This window comes from Galeopterus variegatus, unplaced genomic scaffold, assembly GCF_000696425.1.
Source record: "Galeopterus variegatus unplaced genomic scaffold, G_variegatus-3.0.2 Scaffold2002, whole genome shotgun sequence".
In the NCBI taxonomy this organism is placed as follows: domain Eukaryota; kingdom Metazoa; phylum Chordata; class Mammalia; order Dermoptera; family Cynocephalidae; genus Galeopterus; species Galeopterus variegatus.
The window spans coordinates 209,028-228,513 of NW_007728113.1; the positions used below are offsets into that span (position 1 = coordinate 209,028).

Sequence of the window (19,486 nt, forward strand, 5' to 3'; positions counted from 1 at the left end):
TTCCCACTCAGCAGTTGGACTGTGGTGGACAAGGCAGACCAAGGCAAAGCAGTCCATGTGGGATCTAGAAAGGAGCCAGGGAGTGGCATGTGGGCCAGCAGGGCCACCCCCACCCCTGGGTCCCTAGGCAACCTGCTCAGCCACTCCCTTGCAGGATGGGGTGGAATGAAGCCGTGCTTTGGCCAGCCAACTGGATCATTCTCTCTCTCAACTGGCACTTGAAAGTAAGTGAGGGGACTTTAGGGACCACAGGAACTCTTCTGGTCCTGTTTTCTACCAAGTAAGTGGCACCCCCCCCACACACCACCCCATCCCAGAGTGAAGGGCACAATGAAGGAGACCATATGAGTGAGCCTAGGTTGCTCCAGCATAGGCCAGTGCCAGGCTGGCGTCTGTGCCAGGATACAGGAAACATCCAGAGCCCCCATGAAATGCAAGCACCTGTGCTTGCAGCCCATGCTCCAGAAGACCCAAACAAGCTTGACAAAGCACAGCGACACCTCCCCTTCCTCAGGGCGCAGACCAGGTCTGCAGCCTGGCAGCAGGCAGGGCCGTGCATGCCAGGTGGGGCTTTAACAGCTGGGTGGGAGAAGGGAAAGGTACTGGCAAGGCTGCCTGCCCCTACCACACTGCTCAGGGTATACAGGACAATGCCAGTGCACCAGCCCTGCCTGTCGCAGCCAGGAGGGCCCTGCCATGTGCAGATGAAGGGCCAAGTTTTGTGTGGGTCTGCATGACCCAAGGGGCACTGCTGGTCTCTCCGAGCTTCCTGTGGCCCAACTACCCAGTGCATTTTAACACCACAGCCAAGGGGGTGTTATACGCAGTCCATGTGGGAAGATAAAAAGCAACCACAGGCTAGCCGGTTAGCTCAGTTGGTTAGAGCATGGTGTTATAACACCATGGTCAAGGGTTTGGATCCCTGAACTGAACAGCTGCCAAAAAAAAAAAAAATTCAAAAAGCAACCACAGACGATTGAGTGGGCTTTGCTGAGCTCCGGGGGCAGAGACTCTTTCTGGCTTCTCAGCAAATTCCCACTCCTGCTGGGAAGAGAGCTGAGGAATCCTACAGCAGGGGTGGCTCGAGCCCCCTGTTCCCCAGATGGGGCCACAAGGGGCTTGGCAAGGGACGTCCTGGCCCCCAGCCTTAGACCAGTGGGGCAGATGGGCCAGAATGCAGCCACGGGCAGGAGTGTGCGTGTCCTTGGCTCATTTACGCCTGACGGCTTCATGCAAAACCCAGAGCCTGAGTCCAGTACTGAGACAGCCGGGCAGGGGCCAGCCAGGTGGCCAGGACAGCAGTGATGGCTCTGTGCCCTGTGTGCTTTGGATGTGCTCCCTGGAGGGAAGGCTTCCAGATCTCGAAGAAGGGCTTATCAGTAACAGTCAACCTCGTAGCTTCAGGGCAATGAGAAAATGGGCTTCGGAACCCTCAGAAAAGGCTGCCGCACACCGTCTGCCCGTGGTAAGAGTTGCAGGGGACAACAGAGCAGCGGCTCGCTCACCCCACTCAGAGGCAAGGCCAAGACATTTGGGTGCCTAAGGGAAGGTGCCAGCATTTCTTGGTGTTTTCACCATAAAACTGGGCTTCTTTTAACGCCGTCTTACTCCTCAGACTCGTCAAACAAAAGCCAGTGTCTTCTCACTTCGATTCTGCCCTCATCTGTGGAATAACTAATGACATTTAAAAGTCAAACAGTGATCTGTCTCTTCTAGAAAACCTGGCCCCCAGCCTAGAGGGAAACCCTCGCTGCACATCTGAGTCACTGGCTGTACCTGTGGTCTGATCCACAAGGACCCGGGAGTTGATGATTCGTCCAAACCGAGAGAACATGTCCTCCACATCCTTCTGGGTCATGGTCCTTGGGAGTCCGCTGATGTACAAGTTGGCATCTTTGATGACCTCTGAGCTCGGGCGAGCGTACGATACCTTGAAAACAAAACCACTTTCTAGGATTAGGGCAGGTACATAGCCAAAGCATCAAGGGAAGGTGCTACACTTTCAGGTTAGGAAAAGCCAACGCTGGGGTCGAAAAATCAAGCACAGGACAGTTTTCCATCCTTGATGCTGTCACCTGCAGTGGCATATGTTGGCAGCTCACTGCAGGGCAGGCAGAGAGCAGGGACACCTTGTGACATTTTGCCACTTCGCCCTCGCCAACCCCAATGAGGCGGACATTATTCCTATTTCACCAAGTGGAGAGACTGAGGGCCCACAGCTGGTGGGTAGCAGGGCAGGGACCCAGGCCCAGCTGCCTGTTCTCCTACCACAGCCTTATGCTCTCTCTGATGTGCTGAACAATGACTGATGCTGGGACAGGACCTGGGTCCCGCCCACAAGCAGCCCGTGGTGCAGTGGGCAAAAGCGCCAAGAGTGCATGTGACACCCTTGCCAATAAGCCAGAGTGCCACCAAGGCCTAGATGAGGCCCGGAGCTCTGGGGGGAGCCTGAGTCCTATACTCAGTTGTTCAACATTGAATGACTCAATGCCTTTGAGTTTATTTTTCATAAAATCAAAGAAAGCCTGCCAGGAGCTTTCGCAGTGGCTCTGACAGAATGGGGCAGGCGTGCACTGGAGGATGGTGTGGGGAAGGAAGCTCCAGAGGCCAACGGCAGGAGTAGCTGCTTTCCCAGGTGGGGGATAATGGCTGTGCGAACCCCACAGTCCAGGAGAGATGGATCCAAGGGCACCCCTGATGAGGAGCAGATGGGAGGAGGCCCTCCTGCCTGCAAAAGGGCAGCTTGGCAGGAAGGCTGGGGACTCACAACCGAGTCAGGAGTCAGGAGTCCGGGAAATGGAGGTGGCGGGAGCAGGGAGCCATGTGCTCAGGAAGAATGGGACTGGGACCCGGGCAGGAGAAAGAACGTTCTCTCTGAGGGCACAGAACTGATGAGACGAGGAGATGGAGACCATAAAACAGGGAGCAAACAACCTCTCAGGTGTTACCAGGCAGGAGTCTGTTCTGTGTGCCTGGAACACAGCCACAGAAACATTTGAGGACACCTAGGCCATTCCAGGGCAAGTGCTGTTGCCTGGGATGGAGAGAGGGAGAATCAAACAAGGACCCGAGTAGTGCGGTCAGAGTCTAACTACACCCAAGGGGAGCTCAGAGCTTGTGGAGTTGGCACCAACGGAAAGCGGAGCCAAAGGGATGTGGACAGGAGGACACCACAGGCACCAGGTGCCACCGGGGGCCAGGGAGTCTCAAGGAAGCCGTGCTATGCATGTTGGACACCCCCTGGAAGCTTCCCTGTGCTTCTCCCAGGCCCAGGCACCTTGGTCAGAACACGGGACAGAAGCTCTGGGGATACCTGACCACTCCATGATTTTGGTCAGGGGCTAGTGCACAAGTGACACTGTCCCCTGAGAAAAAGAGGCTGCCTGGGCCCCCGGCTTCCCCAGCCCCCTTCTCCACAGAGGCCTAAAGTGTCCTGTCCAGGTCGATTGTCAACCAGCTCCAGAGAACACCCCACTCAAACTCTTGCCAGATGGTCATAGCCACAGCAGTTCAAGATGGCTGAAGGAGGAAGCCCCCTTGCCCCGCCAATCCCCTGGGCCTCCAACTACTTTGTACTTTCCTAGGATCAGGCTGGGCCAGTGGGGAGCTGTCTCCCAGGACTGCCCCACCCTGGCCCTTTGCAGACCTGTCTGGCCAGGCTGCATTTGGGGTCTACCCTCGACTTTTAACCAAGGACACAGCGGGAAAGAACATACCCAAACTGCAACCCCTGGTGCCAGTGGTGCAGAGCTGAGGCCAGCACTGACCATACTTACCATAACCCTCTGGATGATGCCCCAGAGGAGAAAAGCCTTTTTGAGCCAAATTCTGGGAAAGGTTCAATGTCTTCAAGGACCATGATAACCCTGCTTTCTTTTTCTCTCTGGTCACTGTCAAGTTCAGAGTCAAATCAGAATCAAATGAGGCTGTACTGGAGCAGCTGGCACACAGTGGGTGGGTGGGCACCAACCAAGCAGGCATTTTCAGGATGCTGCTCCGTGGCAGCTTGGCCCAGAACCCTTTTCTGAGCTGCAGCATCACTTGCTCCTTGGCCTCACCCAGATCTTTTCCCAACTATCCCATTCTGGAGAAATCTTCCTGTGAGGGGTTGAATTCTGTGGGCCCCCCTCCCACCCCAATCCAAATTCACATGTTGAAGTCCTAGCCCCCTGGCATCTCAAAATGTGACCCGATTTGTAGATAGGGTCACTGTGGATATAATCAGTTACGATGAGGTCACAGTGGAGTAGGGTGGGCCCCAATCCAATATGACTGTTGTCCTTATAAAAGGAGAAATTTGGACAAAGGCATACACAGAGAAGGAACACCACGTAAAGATGGAGGCAGAGACTGGGGCGATCTTCTACAAGCCAAGGAACGCCAAGGGTTACCAGTAACCACCAGAAGCTGGGGAGAGAGGCCTAGGACAGATCCTTTCCCAGGGCCTTTGGAAGGCACCAGCCCTGCCTACACCTTGATCTCAGACTTCCAGCCTCCAGAACTGTGAGACGATACGTTTCTGTTGTGTCAACCACACGGTCTGGGGAACTTTGTTACGGTGGCTGGCCCTGAGCAGACTCAGAAGCTTCCCGGACTCCCTGGTCTGTCCCAGCCCAGCCCCGTCCCTGTTTAGTTGTCTCTACTGCGTTTATCATGCTCTGACACATTATAGATGTTGCTTATTTAACTGTGGAGAACAGACTCGGTGAGAGTAAAATGTGTGTTCGCTTCTGTGTCCCCAGCGCCTAGAACAGAGCCAGGTGAACAGGGGCATTTGGTAAACACGTGCTGAGCGAGTGGATGAAGAGCAGCTGTCGTTATTCTGAACGCCCGCCTGCCTGCATTTCCGTCCCAGCACTGCCTTGTGTGGGTAGAAGTTACATTGTTCTGGCTCCTGATGGTTCTTTCTCACGGTGTGCTGGGGAAGCCACTGGGCACTGGGTTCAGTGCCTGAAGCCACAGCGCCCCGTTTCAAACCCTAGCTTTGCCCTTCCATTCCTCTTTGACCTCCACAGAGCTATTTCACTGCTTGAAACATGAGTTTCTTCAACCCCGAACTGTGATCACACTGATGGGCTGTGGTGAGGGCCACACTGAGATGAGGTATGGAAGGGCCAGGCCTTCGCTAAGTGTGAGCTGTGTGAATCACAAAGGGACCCAGCAGTGACAGACAGCAGCACCTGTGCCATGCTCGGCTTGTCACTCTGCACACAACCACTCCCACTGTGGTTGCCAGGGCCACTGTTACAGGGAAAAGATGGATGGGGATGGGGAAGCGGGCAGGACTCCTCTTGTCTCTGTGACCAAGGAAATGATGTCCTGACCATAGAAGACAGAGTACACACGGTGAGGGCGAGGGCACGTCTAAGCCGGCTGTGCAGGCTGGGACCTCAGAGCCCTGGAGCTGCACAAGAGCCTTCAGAAAGGCCCTGCCCATGACGGTAGAAGCAGGGCTTTGGCCTTGGGGGACAGCCTGCAGTTTCCAGAATGTGCCTGGCCACTGGGTCTCCTCTGGGTGTAGCCACCTTTGCCTTGACTCTTGTGGGTCCCTCTGCTTACAGTGCCCTTGAGTCCCTGCCCTGGTCTGACTTTCTTGGAGCAACCTTCCCCAGCACTGCCTGACTAAGTTAGAGCCAGCTATCATAGGCTCTCCAAGCCCGTCCCAGCGGCTGTCTTAAGAAGATCCAGGGGTTGACATCCATGTGCAATGAGGGCTTGCTGAGGGCAGGCCACAGAACCCCAACAGGTGGCAGAGGGCCTGAGCCCCGACCCACACTTGTATAATAAAGAATTTGTTTTGTATCCCAGGTTCCAGGTGGGGAGCTTCTAAAACCATTGAGATTTCCATCTGTTATTCACAAGCCATTGGATCATACCTGAGTTTGTGCAGAGATGGCTCAGGATGGGGGATGGTCACCAGAAAGGCCAACCATGTGATTAGAGGGTTGGGGCTCTGCGCTATGTGACATCAGCCCATCCCCTGGGGTGGGGGTGGGAGGCTGGAAAGAACTTCATTCCTTTGGCCAATAATTCAGTTAATCCTACCTAAGTAATGAGGCCCCAATGAAAACTCAGACACCAAAGCTCAGTGGAGCTTCCTGGCTGGCTAGCACACTGCCATGCAGGGAGGTGCATGCCCTGAATCTTGGAGTGAGGACACAGGGGCTCTGTGCTTGGAACCCTCCCAGACCTCTGTTTGACAGGCCCGGACTTGTATCCTTTAAAATAAACCTGTAATTGGAAGTGTGAGTTATGGGAATCATTCTAGTGAATTATAGAACCTGACAGAGTCATGGGAACCCCCAAATTTGTAGCCAGCTGGTTAGAAGTGCAGGTGGCCTGGGGACCATCAAAATGCAACTGGCATCTAAGTGACAGACATCTTGTTGGGGACCATGCCCTTAAACTTGTGTGGGCTGCGCCAATGCTGAGAGGTTGGTACCAGAACAGAATCACAGGACAGTGGTTGGGGCCGGACTAACACTGAATAAAAATCCATGGATGAGACGGACATACAACTCCATCTCAGCCTTCGTCACGCTGCTCAGCTGAGTCAGCCTTAATCCGGGGGCTCTTGAGGGCAGGGCAGTGATCTGAAGTCTCTCGATCTGGCACTGGCCAGGGGCTGGGAAAAGGTTTGCTAAATAAAGGTACACACTCAGAAGACGAAGGACCCCAGAGCATGCCAGGGGGAACTGCTGAAGGAGCCAGGCCTGTGTAGCCTCAGGGGAAATGCGGGGAGAGATGACTGAGGGCCCTCACTTCCACGTGGAACTGGGCTGTGTCTGCAGAACTAGGACAGAGAAGCAGGTTTTGTTGGCTAAAGACAGGGCTGCTGAAGGTGAGGCAGGCTCCCACAGCACGAGGCCAGGATGCTGGGGAGGTGCAGTCCAGGCCTGCACCCCTGGGGTTCCGTGAGCTCCTAGCCTCAGCCTCAGGAAGGGCCAGTCCAGTCTTTCCCACCAACATCAATCCCAAATAGGTAAAAGGATCGTATCTACACACACGGACATCTGGTTTTTGCATCTGAATAAAGAGAACCAGCCGTTTTAGAATAGCTCTTCAGCTCTATGCTTCAGCGCTTAGCTGCCCCAGAAACCAGACTGTTCAAGCATTTCCTAAATGAGGCAGACGATTCCTAAGAGAAGGAATGCCTTGGGCAGAGAATAAACAGCAGGATCTGGGGGCGAGGAACAACAGGCCTGCTCAGGGGAGATGCCATGACATGCGACAGCCTCCACCAGCCCCAGCCGGACACAGAGACGCATGAGCCGCGCTCCTGCCCCGGGGAGCCGCAGCACACTGTGCGTGCACACACATAAGGCGGGTCTGAGAAATACACTACTGAGTAGGGAGGGTTTGGCCACTGAATAACCAAGATCATTGAGCAGGGCGCGGGCAGGGACAGAAGGCTACCCTCCAGGCTGAACGTCTACTGCCACAGCCAGATCACTTCCCTGGTGGGCTGGCACAAATACAGGTTCCTGGGCCCACCCCCAGAGTGACTCAGAAGGCCCAACTCCCCGGGGTTCTGATGAGCAGACAGGCTGAGGAGGCACAGCTATGATGCAGGGTCCCAGAGGGAGACTTCTAGGTGCCCAATATGGATCAGAGGGAGCATCTTCCTAGGGTGTGGGGGGATCTCACCCCATATAGTTTTGGATCAAGAGAGATTCTTCTGGCAGGCGTGAGTCTAGGGCACAAGAAGTGACTCGCAAGGTTTGCAGGTGCCTTGAAGGCCCACTCCAAAGGCTGGTGGGAACAGCTACTGCCAAGCTCCTGCAGGCAGCCAGTTCATGGGGACCTGCCCAGGGCAGTGGGGGAGGCTCAGGAAAAGATTGGCAGTGCCAGGATGCACAGGAGACAAGGGGGTGAGGGTCAAGAAAGACACAGACTGGGCTTGGGTGGCGGGTGCTACCCACGAGCAGGGGAGCTGGAAGATGGACACTCAGGGACAGGAGGAGGTGGGGCTTGGGCTGAGAGGACCCCAATCAAAACAGAGGAGCTGGCAGCAGGTTCAGAACATGAAGACAGAGAAAGCCAGCCTACACGACCTGGAGGGCCTGCCCATGTACCCCAGGAAGCCACCACAGCCCTGCTCAAGGCGCCTCCCCCAAAGCACCTGTCACAGCCGAGCCTCCACACAGAGCACGTGCATCTGTCACACACAGCTTTCCTGTTTCCTGTGTGCACATCAGCCCTGCTCCACGAGAGCACCGCATGTGTCCATGCTGGTCACTGTCTGGCACACAGTAGGTGCTCAATAAGCACGTGCTCTATGAACCTTGAGCAAACTGCTGAGAGAAGGGTTACAACTGGCTGTGATAAAGCAGGAAGGGGGCACTGGGCAGGCGGACGGAGCTGCTGCCGTGAGCCCAGAGCCAGCGTCAGGAGGGCAGAGCTGGCCAAATGCTTGTGTGACATGGGGATGGGAGCTGCACAGGGATGGGAACATCGTGAGGCAGGAAGAGACAGTAGGGGGACATCTGCGAAAGGGCTGCTTGTGAGTGGACACACCCTGGGGACATCCTGGACCAAGGCAGGGAGAGAGGGAACTGATCCTGTGTCAATTATCTTCATAGGACCCTTCACTGGTGGGACTGAGGAGGCCATGAGATTCCCACCTAAAGCCTGAGACAGTCACCATGGGGCTCAAATCTGACAGGAGGGCCCCCAGCTGTCCTCATGATTGTGCTAACGGTCGTGCTGACAGTCTCCTTGGCAGTGACGAGAGGCCAGGCCATGGTCTTGCTAATGGTCTCCTCAGCAGTGGTCGTGCTAACAGTCCCCTCAGCAGTGACAAGAGGCCACTCAGGGCCCAGCACCAACCCCTGCCCAGGATAGGCATGGGTGAGGTGGTGATCGAGTCTCTTTACCTTAATGGTTTTTGACTGGAGCCTCAGGCCATTCAGTGTGTTGATTGCTCTCTCCGCATCCTTTGCAGTCACGTAGTTCACAAAGCCGTAGCCCAAGCTGTGTCCTGTGCGAGAGAACATGAGGATACTGGTAAGCCAACTGCTAGCCAGTGAGCAAGCAAGAGGGACAGGGAGATGGGACAGGGCTGTATCCAACTGGGGCAAAAGGCTCAGTCAGAATAGACAAAGAAAACACACCAAGCCGTTAGGAGCGGTGGCTTCTGGAGGGTGGAATCATAGGTTATGGCAAACTTTCTTACTTTCTTTGGCAAACGTGTACATTTTCTGCAATGAACTAGGTTATTTTTGTAATTAAAAAAAAAAATTTAAGAAGAAATCCTGTGCTACCAACTGCATCCTTGGAAAAGCTTACAATCAGTCCCATGGGTGCTATGGGGCCTGGTGGGTGAGGATGAGCAGGACCACCAAAGGCAGACACGCCGGTGGGCAGAGCCCAAGGAACGATCAGCTTTCTGGGTCCCTAATGTTTCTCTTCCACCTCCTTCCCCAGAGCGGGCAGTCTTGTTGGCACCACCTAGCACCGCTTCCATTTACCTCCCCAAACCTGAGGGCAACCTAACCCAGCTGGGAGTGGAAGAGAACGGGAAGCCCGAGGGGAAGCCCGAGATGGGAGAATTCCCAGCCCTGCCAGGCAGCCCCTGACCTGGCTTCACAGTCCCGGCCACATTTCCAGGGCTTCTCCTGGTGCTGGGCTCTGCTGTAACAGCGCCAGTCCTCAAGTTCAGAGGAGTTGTAAGGGATGTTGCAACCCGAATTCTCAGCAAAGAAAACCAAGGTTACTGGTAGGGTGTTCTCGCCTCTTCTTTGTTAAACACTCTGTACTAGCCATGATGGGAGGGACCAGAAAGGAGCAGCTGCTGGGGATCAGAGTGAAGAAGAAGCCATAGAGAACACCTAGTCACATACCCTCACTAAAAAAGGAGAACCAGAGGAGGCCCAGAGAGAGCATGGTCCACGTCCCCCAGGTTCATCCATTCACACACAGGGCTAGCAGGAGCCCTCCACCTGCAAGCACTGCTCTGGGTCCCAGCATGACAAAGGTCCTCACTGAGCACTGCTCCACTCCTCCCCTCAAAAAATGACCAGGTCCACAACAGGACGAGGTCTCAAGCCACGGTGAGACCAAGATGCTCCTGGCAGTGGTGCTAGCTGCCAGCAGAACCTAGACCCATCTTGCTGATAACAAGACCATGAACCCAGCGGAGAGCCTAACCCAGCTTCGCCACTCTCTCTCTCTTTTTTTTTTTTGTCTTTTTTCGTGTCCGGCAACGGATCGCAACCCTCAGTGTCGCGCCCGTACCGGACCGGGACCGGCAACGAGATCGCAACCCTCGGCGTCACGCCCGTACCGGACCGGGACCGGCAACGAGATCGCAACCCTCGGCATCACGCCCGCACCTCGCTCAGCCAGTGAGCCGGAACCCGTCTGTATGTGGGATCCGAACCCTCGGCGGGAGCGCCACTGCGCCCCCAAGTGGCGCACTGTAGCAGTGCGCCACCGGGCCGGCCCCGCCACTCTCTTTTAAAATTTTATTTTATTACTTTATTTTTTGCTACTTTCTTTTTTTTAATAAACTTTTTCGTTGGGGGGGAGATGGCTGGCCAGTACAGGGATCTGAACCCTTGACCTTGGGTTATCAGCACCATGCTCTACCAAGTGAGCTAACCGGCCAGCCTTAATAAACGTTTTAAAGATGGTTTGAGATTTATAGAAAAACTGTAAGTATAAAACACAGAGTTCCCATGTACCCCACACCCAGTTTCCCCTATTAGTAACATCTTACATTAGCATGATACATTTGTTACAATTAATGACCCAATACTGACACACTATTAACTAAAGTCTACACTTTATCAGATTTCCTTGTTATTTTTTTTTTTCCTCCTAATGTGCTCTTCTGCCCCCAGGATCCCATCCAGGATCCCACATGACATCAGCTGTCACATCTCCTTGGGATCCTCTTGGCTGTGCCAGACTCTTGCTTTTCATGACCTGGACAGTTTTGAGGAGGACGGGTCAGGAATTTTGTAGACTCTCCTCAATCTGGGTTTGTCTGGTGTTTTTCTCAGGGTTAGAGTAGGGTATAGGTTTTCGGGAGGAAGATCACAGAGCTGAAGTGCCCTTCTCGCCGCACAGTATCAAGAGCACACACCATCAACAGGGCTAATCACTGCTGACGTAGAACTTGATCACTTGGCTGAGGCAGTCAGACTGTCAGGTGTCCCTGCTGTAAGGTTACTCGCCCCATCCCTTTTCATACCACCCCTCTGGAAGGAAGTCACAATCACTTAAAGAGTGACCTTGCAGGGCCGGCCTGGTGGCGCACTGCTACAGTGCGCCGCTTGGGAAGCGCGGCAGCGCTCCCGCCGAGGGTTCGGATCCCACATACAGACCGGCTGCTGACTGGCTGAGCGAGGTGCGGGCGCAACACCGAGGGTTGCGATCCCGTTGCCGGTCCCGGTCCGGTACGGGCGTGACACTGAGGGTTGTGATCCATTGCCGGTCACGAAAAAAGACAAAAAGGAAAAAAAAAAAAGAGTGACCTTGCAGAATTATCCTCCCCCTCCTTCAGGGTGCAGTAGCTACATAAATTATTTGCGATTCTACACAGGCCACCCCTCTTTTTTAAAGAAACAAAACCAAAATCTGACCCCCAGACTCATATTTCTAACAAAACTCCACAGGTCTCAGAGACTTGGCTCTGGCGCCCAGGACGGAGTGAGGACCCGGAGCTGTGAGGCTGTGAGGCTGGGCCCATCCAGCACAAGTCAGGATCGCAGCTCAGAAAATGACCAGAAACGGCTCCAGGTCAGGAACGTCAAGGTCTCCGCAAGTGGTCCGGACTACAGAGGTTCAATCTGGAAGTGCAGAATGTCTGTGGTGTGGATCCCCACCCGTAACTCCAGCCTTGCTGGTTTTTTACTCCCAGACACCTGCTCTTCAGCTGCCAGAGCCTTGTTGGCCTGAGCACCGCTGGGTAAACCAGATGCTGATGAGGATCATGCCCCAGGCCCTGGGTCCTGTGTCTTCAGCCACAGCTGGTTCCTCTCTGCACAGAAACACAGTTCCTGCTCAGCCCACGTTCCTGCTTTCTTGACTCCCAGTTGCTTGGTGGCCCCAGTCAGCCTCCAGGGTGGGCACTGCTGACCGCACCGGGTACTGCCCACCCTCTTGGGATGCCACTTCCTCCAGTATGTGAAAACAACACCAGGTTGTCCTTCTCCCCAACTGTCCCTCCTTGGGCCCCTCATCCTCTTCGTCTTCTGCCCATTCCATCAAGACTAATGGTCCCTAAGGTTCCACCTTTGGCCCGTCTCCACTACATGCTCTTCTGGACCTGCCCATGTGTGCCAATGTCACTGAGGAAGTCAAACACCCTCAGGCAGTCACTGCCTCCTTCCTCGATCTGGTTCCTCCTGTCCTCCTCAATGAGCCAACATATTAACTGAGCACCTACTATGTGTCAGGCCCTGTACCCAGCTGGGAGGCCAATAATGCTCACAACAGAAGACAGTTGCTGCCTTAAGGAAAGCTGTCACATCCCTACGGCGAGTCAGACAACAAACCAGCAAGAAACTAACAAGTAAAGACCCCACGTAGGTGCTACAAGGACAATGTCCTTTGTGCTGGGAGAGGGGCTGACAGGACGGGCCCATGTTAGACAGGGCCCTTGGCAGAGGTGATATTTGAACCAGGACCTCAGTGTGGCCAGACAGAAGAGCAAGCACCAAGTCTCGGAGGCAGAGATGATGCTGGTGTGTTCCAGGAAAGGAAAGGTGGCCGGCGCAACTGAGCAAAACGAGCCCTGGGGAACAGCCTGGGAGGCGGCTGCTGGATGGAGAGTGGACAACAGTGGGACAGAAGCCAGTGTGAGGCCCAGTAGGGCATCCACAAGCCAGTGCAGACAAGAGATAAGGGCAGTGTACAGAGAGTGGGGTGGCAGAAAGACAGCCCACCAAGAGGACTGCAGAGAGGGTGATGGGGGAGGTAGTTCCAGAAGGTGCTGGAGCTCCCTAAAGCGCCAGGGAGCAGCTCCCCAGTGAGGGGAGGCCCTTGACATGCCCACAGGCATGTGTCTCCTGGGGTCTGGATCTCCGCTCACCCTTCCTGGGCCTTGCTCTACCTCGAGTCTGCTCTCCTCTCTATGGTGGGCACGGGGCAGTAGTGGGAGGGACGGTGGGTAAGGAATGAAGGGCACCCTGGTTTTCACCCACTGGGTGAGACCCTACACCAGAGGGTGGTTCACCCAGCGCCTGATTGCCCACACCCACCCTTGCCTATGCTAGAGACCAACTATTTTCAACCTTGGCTGCTTCTGAGAATCACCTGGGCCGTTTTTTAAGAACAGTCACTGCCCAGGCCACACCCCAGACTAATGAAATCAGAACTAGGGGCAGTGGGCAGGAGTGGGAAGGAGCTGGCAGTTCGCCTCAGGGATTTTTGAAAGCTCCGAGAGATTCCAGTGCCACGCACCACACGAGGACAGAGGGGCTTCCCAGGGTCATGCAGAGGAGCCCTGGCCTGACCAGTGCCTGGAGGAAGGCCCCAAAAGGAGGAGGGGAAGCAGCCCTGCATCTCTCCAAGTCCCCAGATGTGCAGCTGGCCAGGGGATGGCACTCTGAGAGCTTCTGCCCTGGGGAAAACCAAAGCTGCCTCCACATGGAGCACTGCATATGTCCTATTGGCATCCCCCAGGCAAGTGCGGGTCAGAGCTCCTGCATTTCCAGATGCACGAGGTTCTCTCTCTACACAGGGGTTAGGACTGGAGAGGCGATTCCTCGGCATTTCATCTCCCACTGCCAGACATACTGCCTTGACCCCTTTGTGCTTCTCATAACTGGAAGAGCCTCGAATTGACCCAAGGAAGATGAGTGCCCTGTGGACGAGGCCCTCCTGTGCAGGTGAGGGCAGGAACTGGGAGTTCTTTCTTTACAGGTCTACGGGGACTCCAGGGAAGACTTCACTGAGAGACAGATACTGGGTTTGGGGTGGGGACAATGAATTAATTAGGCAATAAGTAAGAAACTGCAAATGTCCCCAAAGAGAGAAAATGGACAAAGGACAAGAAGGGTATTTTACAAAAGGAGAAATATAAATAGCCAGTGAATAGATAAACCATGAACTTCACTAGGAATGCGAATTACCACCACAACTGGAGGGATCTTGTTTGTCACTTATAAGGCTGACAAAGAGAAGAAATCCTGCTGGGGGCTGGTAACACCAAGGTCACAGTTGGGATCCCCTTACCGGCCAGCCCCTACCCCCCCAAAAGAAATCCCACTGAGCCTAGTGACAGCAGGGTTGGGGAGAAGGGAGTGTAAGGGGGATACTCCCCTGGAGGGCAGGGCGAGTTGGCGGTGATAGGGACCATGAGCTTTTAGAAGGTCCACTCTCCCATCTGCTGCTTCACTTCCAGGAAGACTTTCTATGGAAATACCAGAGAGCAAAGACTCATGCCAGGATATTTATCCCAAAGGGGCCTATAAATATGGAAAAATGGAAAATTAAATACTATGCAAACATTACACTGGAATAGCATGTTCAGTGACAAGAACAAATGTTCAGATACAGGAGAAAAGTTTACGGCACAGCTTGGGGTGGGGCAAGCCCATTTTTGTAAAAGTACATGATTGTTTACTGCCATGAATATATAAAGAAAAAAGACGGGAAAGACATGCACCCAAAAGTCAACAATTACGGGTCATTTAAACTTTTCGTCTGGCTTGTCTCATGCTTAAATATTTTCTGTAAGGGACAAAGACGACTCAAATTAAGAAAAAAAAAAGTGGTCACACTGGCAAAGTATGGAAGGGCATTCCTGCAGAGGGAACGGTGTTGGGGAAATCAGAGCCTGCAAGAACAGGGTGGGTCTAGGAAATGACTGGCAGCTCCGTCCAGCCTGAGGGGAGGGCAGGGAGGGGGTACAGTGGGTGGGGATGGGGTGAACAAGGACCCAGGGGCTTGGGAGCCACAGGTAGGGTGTGGGCTTTGTCCTGACCAGAACTGCAAGGCAACAGGACAGAAGCCAGTGGCCAGCATGACACACAGTCCACAAGAGTGAAGGGCTGAGTCCTTCTGATCCCCAAGGGCCACACGGAGCCACTGCAGAGAGACCAGACAGAAAGCAAGGCAAAGGGTAGGGCAGGGCAGCACAGGAAGGCACAGCAGAACGCTACAGCAGCCTCCTCTAGCTAGTGTCTGTGGGCGGAACAGGCAACAACCAACACCAGGGCCCGGCCAGCCAGAGACATTCTGAATCTTGAAAGCCAGCACATGGAACATTCCCTTCATCCCAGGCACCACCAGGTCCCTCCTTTCTTCTGTAACCAGTACCTGGCCCATGGTGGACTTGATAAATACTTGCTGAATGAATGAATGTCCACACTGATCTGCACTCTCCCCCAATCCCACGCATCATTCATTCATTCACTCACTCACTTACCCAACACTGCGGCTATGTCTAGGGCTGCAGAGATTAATAAGGCTCCTGCCTCTGAGAACTATTTGGAAGTACTGGATGAGAAAGTTCAATCTCAGTGCAGTGTGGACACCCCACAGTGCAGTTCTGCCCATTGCTATGGGAACCCACAAGAGGAGCAACTAACACTGACTGGGTGAGGCCAGGGAAGGCCTCGTCAAGCAAATGCAACCCAGGACCTGAATGGTTTCAGAGAAGGGGAGGGCTAGGGTCACACATTGGCTATAAAAGAGGTCCCTTTGCTGCACTAAGGAGAATGGTCTGAAGGGAGCACAGGTGGCCAGTTATGAGACTATAGCAACAGTGCAGGCAAAAGGTGATGGTGTCCTGGGCTAGGATGGTGGCAGGGGAGATGAAGGAAAGGGACAGACTAGGAAGGACCCTGGAGGACAAGTGCCAGGGACATGTGTCTGCCACTCTTTGTTTTTTTGTCAGCTGGCCAATTGAGGGATCTGAACCCTTGACCTTGGTGTTACCAGTACCACACTCTAATCAACTGAGCTAATAAACCTGCCAGCCCTACTCTTAGATTTCTGACTGCAGCCATTGACTGGACAGTGGTGACATCCACTAAGATGGGGACTCTGGAAATGAGCAGTGGCTTGTGGGAGAGTCAGGATCAGTTTGGAATACACTGAATTTAAGGTGCTGCAGGGCCTGGAGTTCAGGAAAGTTTCCTGGTTGAAAGAGAAGAGGCAAACAGAGTACATTTAAGCCAGGGGATGCGAGGAGAGCAGTGGCAGTGAATCTGCCTTCCCTGAGTGCAGGCTTCAGAAAAAGAGGAGGACTACAGAATAACCCCAAGGACCACCTAAGTTAAAGACAACCAGGGTGGGTGCTTCATGAAAACCAGGGGAAGAGGAAGCTCTAGAAGGAGTGGAGACAGGGGAGGTGACAGTCTGTGAATGCGAGGACAACACACAGAAGAGTGCTTCTCACCCAGGAGCGATTCTGACTCCCACAGGACACGGGGCAATATCAGGGGACATGGTCTGGTTTTCACAACTCAGAAGGTGCTACTGGGATCAAGTGAGCAGAGGCCAGGGATACTGCTCAACACACTACAATGCACAGCACAGTCCATGGTGAAAACTATCCAATCTCAAATGTCAACAGTGCTGACATGAGGAAACCCTGAGCTAGAGGAAGTTAGGGAGTCTAGAAAGAATTCTTTTCAAGACATTATAGAGCAGAGCATGTTTGAATGCTGATGGGGTGATCTTGATCCAGGAAAAGTGGGTACTTGGCTAACTTGAGTTCGGGGGAGCCGAGTAGGGAAGGGATCTAGGGCAGAGGTGGAGCCACTGTTAGTTCCACTGCAAAGGAGGTGGTGGCTATTGGCTGGGAGTGAGGAGGTGCTCGGAGGCCTGAGGAGGCAAATCACACTGAAATGGATACTGTGGAGGATGGGGACAACCTGTGTTGTGAGTTGAACTAGGCTGGGGAATGACTTGACAGGGTGCCTGTCTGTCTGGGTGACAGACTCCCTTGCTGGGGTTGGCACCTGGAGCTCCGGCCAGGAGAAAGCAGTTGGCCAAGGTTTTGCCAAGAGTGGTATAACAGGACAAAGAGTCAGGGAAAAGTAAGGCCTGGCACAGCCAGTGAAGAAATTTTCATGCGCAGGTGCCCAGATGAGAAAAGTGAGGACGCTGTAAGTTTTTCATAAAGTTCCATTCACTCAATTTAAAGAACTGCTAACAAGATGCTGAGCTGACTAGTGGGCCCAGGGCCACTGACTCCACAACTTCTGATACACTAACTACTGCCCAAAGATAAGACAAAGCTTATCTCTGAACTGAAATAACTTCCAAATTACACTTTTTCTGCCTTCACAGGTTTTAAAAACCAGTTCTCTCTGGATTGATCTCACCAAATCGAGGTGTTCCTATTAGCATAGCTCACATTCCTGTAAAAACCACAACAAGTAAATAGACAAAGGAGTCAGGTACGGTGAGAATGCTTGCAAAATTGGACTCCAATGCTCAGGGATATCAATGGGGCTAAAAATTCCCTTCTACCAGAACACAAGAGGAGAAAGACAAGACATATTAGTGGCACAGGAAAATTTTCAAACCCCTCTGAACAGGACTCTTTTAAGGGTGGTCTTCTGAAAAAGGAGAGAGGTGATGGCTTCTAGAACATTCTGACACTGTTAGGGTCTGTATATTGTCTAAAGTTCCTCTTTAGAAGGTGTTTATTAAGTCACAGACTCGCAGAGTTGGAAGGGAAGATGGCTTGTGGGTTCAGTGCTCCCATTTGATGAGCTAATTCCCTGGTGCAGCCACCAGACAGGGTCTAGGGAGTCACTCTGGGGTTAGGTATCTTTCGTTACTGGGAAAGTGTTGACGGTTGACGAGGCAAGACGGTGGGTACATCAGGTTCAATATCTTACTCTATGTTCATGTGTACAGGTTGAGCATCCCTAATCCAAAAATCCGAAATGCTCCAAAATCGGAAACTTTTTGAGAGCCAACAAGACACTGGAGCATTTCTAATCTCAATGTTTGGATTACGGATGCTCAAGTGGTAAGTATAAAGCAAATATTCCAAAATCTGAAAAAAATCAGAAATCTGAAACACTTCTGGTCCCAAGCATTTCTGATAAGGGGTACTTAACCTGTACTTGAAATTTTCCATAATAAAAAACGTTTTTATTTTTAACTTTTAAATAGTTTTCGGTATAGGGAATCAGAGTCCCAACAACTCAGGGCAGCAGCCAGAGTCCCCTGAAAGGCCTGCCCATTCACTCTGCCAAAGCAGAGCAGAGAGAAAAAGGAGGAGGGAGAGAAGGACAAGGGGGTGGGGGTGGGGGTAGGAGAGGGAGAGCTCCTCAAAACAACCCTACTTCCTGAGGAAAAAAGAAAGGAAGAAGTGTTGTGTAGCACCTGGTCTTTCTGTGTTCTTCTCCAGAGTTCTTGAAGCCACGCTCCTAGAATGGAGGTCACCCTGTAAGGAGGGCCTTCTGCAAACACCCATGAGGTAGGTACCATCAGGATATAAGTGCCATCATCCCCACTTTACAAATGGGGACATGGAGGCCTAGAAGTTACACTTGGAGGGAGCAGAAGAGTGGGGCTTTTGGCTGCCCTGCTCCTGCCCCCCAGAGAGTTCAAGCTCAGTATGGTGCAGAAGGTCACATTGGTGGTGAGACAGCAAACATAATAAAAGGCTGCCTGCATCTGTCCTGGACAAGGTGCTCTCTGGGGTCCCTTCCACACGGGGCACTTGACCAACCTGTGTGGACCAAGCCCGGTCAGGCTGCTGTTCTTTGGCCCCTTCCAGCTCTTGGGCGGGGGGTGGGGGGTCCACTGTTACTGGTGGCTCCTCGTTTTTTCTCTCCTCTCACCATCTTATTTTGTACGTGCTCTCTGTCTTACATTAATTTTTCCTTTTTGGGGGAACCTATGTCTGACCTCATATTAGGGCAGTAGAGAAAGATTCACAGCCATCATCTCAAGGCTGCAGCTACTCTGCACTGAGAAGCGCCACAGAGTCACAGGCAAAGAGACAATGCTTAACAGGACAGCCACCAATATCCCCTTTACAAAATGTCTCCATTTCTTTACCTGCTACTTTATCCCGAATAAGTTTTGCAGATTCAACTTCACCAATACTGCTGAACAGACTTCGTAACTCATCCTGGGTCATGTTCTGAGGGAGGTAGTTGACAATTAAATTCGTTCTCCCAATGTCATCTCTGCAGTCTTCAGCCATGTGGTCTTCATAACCATTAGACATTGTATTTTTAAAAAATCTGCAAGGAAAGGAAAGATCAAGTAAATTCCAAATGTTCATGTTGCAGTATATTAAGGCAAAACTAATGACTACATCTGCACTTAGAAACTTTTCTTTTTTTTATTCTTTTTTTTGGCAGGTGACCAGTACAGGGATGGAACCCTGGACCTTGGTGTTATCAGCACCATGCTCTACCCAACTGAGCTAACTGGCCAGCCAAAATTTTTATTTTCTACCCTACAAGTTCAACTCATGGCCACACAGAAACCTGCACATGGATGTTTAAAGCTGATTTATTCATAATTGCCGAAACCTGGAAGCAAACAAGATGTTCTT

The 19,486-nt window shown here is 52.8% G+C and overlaps 1 protein-coding gene across 1 annotated transcript in view; it reads right to left on the reverse strand.

Annotated features, from left to right (window-relative positions):
* Positions 1–19,171, reverse strand: part of ELAVL1 (ELAV like RNA binding protein 1) — a 29,831-nt gene extending 10,660 nt beyond the window's left edge. The window contains exons 1-3 of the mRNA XM_008580021.1: positions 18,982–19,171; positions 8,877–8,980; positions 1,777–1,930 (exon numbers count right to left, since the gene is read on the reverse strand). Of these exons, the coding sequence (XP_008578243.1) occupies positions 1,777–1,930; positions 8,877–8,980; positions 18,982–19,153 (430 nt within the window). The 5' untranslated portion in view covers positions 19,154–19,171. The remainder of the gene's footprint in view (positions 1–1,776; positions 1,931–8,876; positions 8,981–18,981) is intronic.
* Positions 19,172–19,486: the final 315 nt, after the last annotated feature.